General features: G+C 37.6%; 1 protein-coding gene across 1 annotated transcript; it reads right to left on the reverse strand.

Moving 5' to 3' along the window:
- Positions 1-1,625: 1,625 nt before the first annotated feature.
- Positions 1,626-6,069, reverse strand: LOC115584744 (protein transport protein sec31-like; the record flags this gene model as incomplete). Its single annotated transcript, XM_030422406.1, has 10 exons — positions 1,626-1,763; positions 1,971-2,079; positions 3,312-3,373; positions 3,600-3,705; positions 4,276-4,381; positions 4,480-4,568; positions 4,700-4,765; positions 4,919-5,041; positions 5,168-5,286; positions 5,400-6,069. Coding segments are annotated over 10 exons (1,476 nt in total), but the record flags the coding sequence as incomplete, so codon positions are not given.
- Positions 6,070-9,315: the final 3,246 nt, after the last annotated feature.

Below are 9,315 nucleotides of genomic sequence, written 5' to 3' on the forward strand. Positions count from 1 at the left end.
TATAGCCTAACATGCTGTAATTCAAGTCCTGGTATGGAATTTGTCGAACTAAATAAACGTTGATATCCAAAATCAAGACCACTGTGATTGTTTTCTGGCTTCAATTACGTCTATTAAACCTACTTCACTCGAAATGTACTATAATAGACAGGTGAAGCCTGACCATCAAATAATGTATTTTGTGTGTTCTTCAGATACTACTCTATAACCTCTGTGATTTTTAGCAAGTTTCTTCTCCTCCAGCCAAAGTTATGGGGGGAAACATATTATTTCAGACAGTATGCCTGTCTGCCAGAATTTGTATCCCCATCTTAAAATGGACAGATGAAGCCTGACCATCAAATAATTTATTTTGTGTGTTCTTCAGATACTACTCTATAACCTCTGTGATTATTAGCAAGTTTCTTCTCCTCCAGCCAAAGTTATGGGGGGAAACATATTATTTCAGACAGTATACCTGTCTGCCAGAATTTGTATCCCCATCTTAAAATGGACAGATGAAGCTTGACCATCAAATAATTTATTTTGTGTGTTCTTCAGATACTACTCTTTATAACAGTCTGAAACATATTATTTCAGACTGTTTACCTGTCTGCCAGAATTGATGGATGATGCATGAGACAAAGGGTTATTGTACTTTATTTACATATATAAAGATATTATAATTAAGTTACACATATGGAACATTTTTATATATATATATATATATATATATATATATATATATATATATATACATACTTGAAATGAATAGAAACACTAACCATTTTTAAATAATAAATAAATAAAATTAAATGAGGACAGACGATGTACACTAACTGAAACTGAATAGGATTGAAAGCAAAAATAAATAAATAAATGACATACACACCACTTATAAATATAGAAACACTACTAATCAATGTCACACTGTTACGACCCGGCTTGATTTAGAGAGCAGTAACACAATTGGGACAAGAAATGAGGTGGAATACAACACTGGACCGGCTCAGGTTAAGGTCAGAGTTTAATTAAATAAATAAGGAGAGTGTACTAGTACACGAAAATATAACAAAAAGAGACTGTACAGGTGCTGACAAATGACTAAGGCACAAAAGGAAATTGGATAAATAACAGCTATTTAGCTCTTTCTAAAAAAAAACACTAAAGAACAAAAGGAGGTCAGCACCCATAAGTTTACAAAAAACAGCACACCAAAAACAAACAAACAAACAGCTATACAGCAGCTCAAACCGGGAGAGAGACCAACTCTGGTACTCAGTATTAAAACATTCAAGACACACGAAGATATGCAACGCATAGGGAGGCAAGCTGATCACAGGGTCACAGCCGCGCGAAACTTAAGACACACATGCCATTTATACTGCAGCTGCGGTAGATTGAAGGCTCTTGATTGGCAGGTTTGGTCAAGTCACAGCCACACCAATCCCAGACGCCCGTGAACTGGAAACAGGAAGTAGGAAGTAGCAGGCCTCAGCTCCAGAAGGACCAATCCGCGACAGGGAATCACACAACCGGATTTGCATAATGGAAGAATCTCTCATAGAACACACACAATGGTTACAAGTTAAACGGCAGCCAGCGGCGGCTGTAACAAGGAAATGGAAGGAGAATGAACAAAACAGGGAGAGAGCAAACTCTGTCTGTAGTTGCAGCCAGGTTGGATTCACTCGGGGAGGGTTCGGAGAGATGAGAATGGGAGATGGTGGAGGCCATTATGAACAACGCAGATATGGACTAATGTGGACGCTCCTTTCTCTTCACTACAGAATGGAGAGATATAGAAGATCTTTTGTACCCACAGGCTTCACACTTAAAGTCTTCGATTAATGGTAAATGGGCTATCTGAGAATTGAATTTCCCTTCAGGGATAAAGTAATAAATGTGATATAACACACACATACACACTCACTACTAAATATGTATATATAGTATATATATGCACTCACTTACATAAAAGTAGAACTTACCTAACGGATAGAACCTATACATCACAGCAAGGCAACAGAAGTCCTCTTCCGTTGGTGGCCCTCCAACACACAGATGGTGGAACCATCGCTTGCAAATTTCACACTGAATCTGGAAAAATAAAGAATTTGGGTTTAAAATAAGATGTCTTAGGAAAGAAGCTGTACATTTTCATTCTAGCGTATCGATGTTACATTGTTTAAACATATTCCATGTGGAATTCAAATAGTAAAATCTTGTTAAAATACAAAAGTCCAACGTAATGCTACATCAGAAATCGCAATATTTATGTTTCATGAATCCTAGTTAGGGTCCGGGGAGCTAAGCTGCCAGGACACTATTGTATTCCTAGGAATTCTTTCTTTCTTCTTTCTTTCTTCCAAGGAAGTCATACTTCCCAAGGGCGAAAACTCACCAAACTTTACAGAAATGTCCGGCCCCACGCCAGATTTACTTAATTCCAAGGAGTTCTTTTTCAAAACCTCCCACAATTTTTGCTCAATTGTCCCCAAACTTGCCAGAGAGCATCTTCAGACCGTCCTCCACAAAACTTGTTTCTCGGATTTTTTATTTATCAAAAATTAAGCCTACAGTGCATCAAAATGTTTGACTGTAAACAGCACTGTAAACATATACTATCAAATTCTTGCTAAATACCTTTTTAATCTTCCTGAAATAAATAGAGAATATTTTGGAGTCATGGTTGATGAAGTTTGGCAAATATCAGAATTTCATCTCAAAAACTGAATTTTTGAGAACATTTTGAATTCTGCTCTCATGGGAACAACTGGAGTCAATGTAAGAGTGGCATTTTTAAACATCAGATTTTCTCTTATGAAGCAAAACACTTAGAGTTAAAAACAAATCACCAACATTTCCATGCTGTCAAGATGCAATTTATGTATTATCAGATTTTTGTTCAGGTAACAGAATTTCTGACATTTTGACCATTTTTGAAATCTGCCTTGACAACAGCTGGGTCCAGTCTTATGCCAGATTACCTCAACTGTAAACTCAAGCCAATAGTCCTGATGGTGGTGCTACAGCAAGCATCTAAAGTTCAAAACTTTGAAAATTCATAACAAATCAACCACAGCTTCAGAACTTTCATCAAACTGTAGCCTCAATATTGAAGAAACTTTTGTACATTTAAAACTATAAAAAATTATGAAGTACGTCACTCAGTTTTTTTTTCAAAAAGTGGTCCAAAATGAACATTGTTTTCAACTGTCTTGTCGTCCTATTCTCCTGTTTGTTGCTCAGAATTGCCTAAATTTGCAAAAAATAGCCTGGACCCAACCCATCGCTGCGCAGCAGCGATCATTTGTAATTGATTTTGTTACCCAATTCTGGTCTGTGTCATGCTCCTCTTCCCCACAGTAGTGACACCTGTCTTTGAGGTCATCTATTAAGAAAAAAAGGAGGGACACTTTTTATCAATCACTTTTCAATTTATCAATTTATTGATGGTTTTTAAGTTTTTAAATCTATCTATCTATCTATCTATCTATCTATCTACATTGTCATAATATTTAGATAACTTTAGACAAATTCAGATAACTTCAAAGGATGCTTTTAAAGCATATCAATTCTTGGGTTGCTTAAACATCCCGTAATAGCATATTACTTACCAGTCTTTAGGAGAAGCGTGGTTGAAATTTGCAGTCTGTGCTCATTTACTGCTTTTTTGGTGGCTGGAAAAGCTACTGTTTGCCCTTTCAAGAGTTTTTCAGCAAACTGAAAAAGACATATCAACATATTTACATTACATAAAGGTTACAAATCTAATAACAGAGACAAATCCGCTGTCAGAGAATAATAGTTATATAAACATATATATATATATATACATATATATATATATATATATATATATGTATACATATATATATATATATATATATATATATATATATATATATATATATATATATACATATACATATATATATATATATATATATATATACATATACATATATATATATATACATATACATATGTATATATATATATACATATGTATATGTATATATATATATACATATATATACATATATATATATATATATATATATATATATACATAATATAGATATAGATATAGATATATATAGATATAGATATATATATATATATATATATATATAAATACATATATATATACATACATATATATATATATATATATTTGTTTTTGACGTTAGTTCTGTTAAAAACTTTGTTTTGGGTAACATTTAAAGTGAAAAATTCGAGTATAATAGAATAATGTGATGTTGAGGACACTGCTCTGGATAGGAAACATACTTTCAGGGCAAAAACTCCACATGATGTTGCATCCTTTTGTGTGGGATGTGGGACAGTCTCACACCTCCACCTTGAGACATTGCATCCCTTCCCACGCATGAATGCCCTGAAGACAGCAGTAATGATAAAATATTATAGCAATATTCAATTGACAGTGACAGTGACTTAGACGTTGAAATCTTTATTTTTAACAGCTGTCCATACCATGTTATTTCCAAACATATCTTCATGTCACCTGTGGACTCCCCGAGCGGATCCAGGAAGAGGGTCTTCTTTTCTCTGGGGTAGATTACCTATAGTTAAAAAAAATAATATTACATGTTGTTTCTTTACTTACTCAAGTGTCTTATGAAACATATGCACTGAAGCTTTCTTCAGTTATATAATGCAGTTGCAGACTTATATGATAATTAATCATTTTTACCGCTAGTTTCCAGTAGTGATGCTCATTTATGATCCCCACAATAATTTCATACTGCTGGGGTTTCATCTATAACAAAAAATATTGTAAGAATGTCAGTGTCTACAAGACATAAAGTAAAATGTGAAAAGATTGCTCAAACAGTTGCCTATAGAAATAGCTCACTCAAAATATTATTTCAATTCAAATAAATAAAAATACTTAGATTCAGATTCAATATACCTTGAGTCTTTGAGTGCCTCTGTTCCACATTTTGATCATGGAATAGGAATCTATGAATGCTGCTTTTCCTGTATTCAGGTCATTGTATTCATTGACCATGACAGACAGGTATGCATTGATTGCCTTAAGAAAAATTTAATATAATATATTATTTTCTAGGAAAAAACATTGCTACCTCTATAGCAGTCTTACAATATAGTCAACCCTATACATGCAAATGTAAATCATGTTAAAATAAGAACATTGTACCTCACTTTCCATCTCCATGTTGGAACCAACTTGGTAAATGTCCCAGTAAAATATTTTGTAGGCCCCTATTTTTGAAAGGAGGATATGGACCTTTTTTCCCGCCCAGGCATCTTGTACGTCTGCAAGAAACAATAAAATAATGATAAAAGAATCAAGTAAATTGAAGTGGTAATTAAAATCAATCGGCTGATTGATTGTATATATGTATATGTTTAAAATCAAGAAATCTTACACTTCTCTGCAACAGCTTGTGTATATTGAGTTGCTGATGGTGCGGCAGCTGACGGTGATGCGGCGGGTGGTGGTGCTGCAGGGGATGGGGCTGCAGCTGACAGTGGTGCAGCAGGTGGTGGTGCGGCAGCTGACAGTGGTGCAGCAGGTGATGGTGCGGCAGCTGACAGTGGTGCAGCAGGTGATGGTGCTGCAGGGGATGGTGTGGCAGCTGACAGTGGTGCGGCATGTGATGGTGCGGCAGCTGACAGTGGTGTGGCAGGTGATGGTGCGGCAGCTGACAGTGGTGCGGCAGGTGATGGTGCGGCAGCTGACAGTGGTGCGGCAGCTGACAGTGGTGTGGCAGGTGATGGGGCGGCAGCTGACTGTGGTGCGGCAGCTGACAGTGGTGCGGCAGGTGATGGTGCGGCAGGTGACAGTGGTGCAGCAGGTGGTGGTGCTGCAGGGGATGGGGCTGCAGCTGACAGTGGTGCGGCAGGTGATGGTGCGGCAGCTGACAGTAGTGCGGCAGGTGTTGGAGCGGCAGCTGACAGTGGTGCGGCAGGTGTTGGAGCGGAAGCTGACAGTGGTGCGGCAGGTGATGGTGCTGCAGCTGACAGTGGTGCAGCAGGTGGTGGTGCTGCAGGGGATGGAGCTACTGCTGACAGTGGTGCAGCAGGTGATGGTGCTACAGGGGATGGGGCTGCAGGGGATGGGGCTGCAGCTTACAGTGGTGCAGCAGGTGATGGTGCTGCAGGGGATGGGGCTGCAGCTGACAGTGGTGCAGCAGGTGATGGTGCTGCAGGGGATGGGGCTGCAGGGGATGGGGCTGCAGCTGACAGTGGTGCAGCAGGTGATGGTGCTGCAGGGGATGGGGCTGCAGCTGACAGTGGTGCGGCAAGTGATAGTGCGGCAGCTGACAGTGGTGTGGCAGGTGTTGGAGCGGCAGCTGACAGTGGTGCAGCAGGTGATGGTGCGGCAGGGGATGGGGATGATGGAGCAACCACCGAAGCTTTTACCTGCTTTTTATCCGCCCAGTGTGGCACTTTTGGTGTGTCAGCTATGTAGAGCTTCAAATGATCACTGTTGATTTTGGGGAAGACTGCCCCTTTGTCATCCACAAGATCTACACTTTTCCCCTGGATTGCCACAATTTTGTATGGTCCCAAAAAATTGGCATCCAACTTCCCCCCCTTCCTCTGTTGGCTTCTAATGTTCTGTCTCCAAACTTTGTCCCCAACTTTGAAGACAGGTGTTTTGCCACTAGAATGAATGAATATATTAATAAATCAATTAATTAATGAAAATCACATATATGTTGTTTTTGTTTGTTTATTCCAAGCCCTCTTGAAATACTTCTGGAGGACAGTCTCTCTGCATCATTTAACTTCATCAACTCAGATTTCTTACACCTAATTACTGATGTAACTCGTGATACAGAGGACAATAAAATACAAAGTCTATCTCATTTTCAATTTCTTTAATATCTCTGGAGATCTTTTACTTTTTTCTCCCTATTCTGTAACATTTGTCCTTTTATGTTTAACTTAGCTCGAGTTTATTTTGGCCCTTGTTTTTTCTTGTCCTTTGACAATACTTTCTTTGACAAGTTTCAGGACCTCTTCCTGTCTTTTAATGTCCTGTGACAGGTCCTCCTCAGCCAATACCTCCTCCACAGTGCTGTCAAGCTTTGAACAAACACATTTGCTGTTATAATTAAACACTTTTAAATCTGAGTTTTGCACCTGTATCATTACTAGGTCATGATAGAAAACAAACCAACCTCGTAGTGTTCAGGAACCTGTGTTGGATACCGTGCCTCTCTCCCAAACATCATAAAGTAGGGAGAGTATTTTGTGGTCATTTGTTTTTTTGTACGCAGACCAAACATCACCGCATCCAGATAGTCATCCCATTTATCTGGATGCCCGCCAACTACTTTGCTCAGGGCTCTGAGAATAAAGGACATTTCAAAATATTGATACATGTGATTAGAATAATATTTTCAAATTGTATGATCCTATATGACTTTTAGGTAGAAATGCAAACTTTATAAGTATTGTAAACAAATGCATTAGATGACAACTATCAAATCTTTGTGTATTATAACAAGGGATTCACCTCTGAATTGTTCCATTCAGCCGCTCGACCAATCCATTTGTTTGGGGATGGTAAGGTGAGCAGAGGCTTCGTTTGATGTTAAAAATTTTGCACACTCCATTGTTTATCTGAAACCATACCTGAAACACACTATTGTCATATTTCACACATATTGCCAGAACTAAATGAATGAGAGAATGAAAATAAGGTATAATAATTGAAACACTACAAGATAATAATTGAAAAAGCTTTATAAAAACTATGAAGAGTATGTATTATACCAACAACATGTAGCCAATTTCTGCCAATGACTTAAGTACTTACGGCATTGACAAACTCTTTCCCCTGGTCAGTCAGAATCCTTTTGGGGGCTTCGAATTGGTGGACAAATTTAACAATGCATTCTGTGACGTCTTTGGCTGACTTGGATTTCAATGGGTAAGCCTGTGGCCATTTTGTAAAGTAGTCGACCATGACACAGATGTACTGATGTCCATTTTGGGTGCATGACAGTTTGCCAATGAGGTCCATCCCGACCAGTTCAAACGGCTGAGAAACCTTACATCGAAAGAGGTTTTCCCATGAAAATAGTTTACTTCCAGAAACACTACTTACTGTATAATTCATATTTTATAAATATACATTTGAGAGATTTCTAAACTATTAAAATATGTGATATCAAAGGCACTCAGTGCATCTTTTTAAAACCTTTTTTTTGTATCAAGCACAACTCTTGTAACATTTACATATATCTTTTGCAGTTTGGATGAACTAACCTTTATGGGGGTATATTCAGCAGGCTTTTTTAATGACACCCCACCAGCCTGGCATGATGTACATTGGGAAACCTGATGATGACAAGTCAAAGGAAACTTATCAACTTATCAATGAACACATGTAATGTAAATACCAGGGTAAAGATTTTATTTTTTTTTAGACAAAAAAGAGAAAAAGTTTCATTATAAGCCTCATCATAGAATACTTATATATGGTTTGGACATATTGTGGACTTACCCACTTATTGATGTCTACAGACATCCCTGGCCAGGAGAATCTTTTTGAGATGCTTTCCCGTGTTCAGGTCTGGCCAGTGTGTGCCCCAATAGGGCTATCATGGAAGTCCTGAAAAATTTTAGTGGCTTCATCGGCACCACAGACCACTTTGGTCTTTATACTTTTGGCTGTGCCTTTATATCGCCAGTAGTATAGCTCTCCTCCTAAATGGAAGCAATAAACAGTTAGATTTGCAAGATATGATATACATTACATCTATAGACTATTTATACCAAGAAATTTTTCTTGCAATAATCATGCTACTCTCACATCTCTCTAACCCATTATATATCCATCAAGTAGTACTGAATAAACTAAGTAGCTACATTTACTCATGTTATGGTTGTAAGGTACTTGTACTTTCCACCCCACTCCATTTATTCGACAACCTGGCTACGTTTCAGACAAAGATTTTACATACACCATAATCATGATCCAATAAGTTACATTGCATTAATAAACGATTAAAGCACTTGTTCCAAAACTCTTTGGCTATATATATAAGTCTGTCTGAATGTCTGCAAAAGGAGTAATTTTACTTAAATGCTTTAAGAACTTAGTTATACTGAAGTGGATACTTTTACAGTGTGTGACTGATACTTTCGGAGCCATTGTTTTAAAAAAGTGTTAAAACGAGTCACATCCCACACCCAGCAGAGTGGCTAATTGGTAGGGAAGTCGCTACAGATACTTAACGTTTACTTAACGATCTGACAATTTACCACTCACTGTTTATTATAACATAATATACGGTCTCAAATGCAATATTGTATTGCATTACAATG

This window comes from Sparus aurata, chromosome 7 (assembly GCF_900880675.1).
Source record: "Sparus aurata chromosome 7, fSpaAur1.1, whole genome shotgun sequence".
Lineage (NCBI taxonomy): Eukaryota > Metazoa > Chordata > Actinopteri > Spariformes > Sparidae > Sparus > Sparus aurata.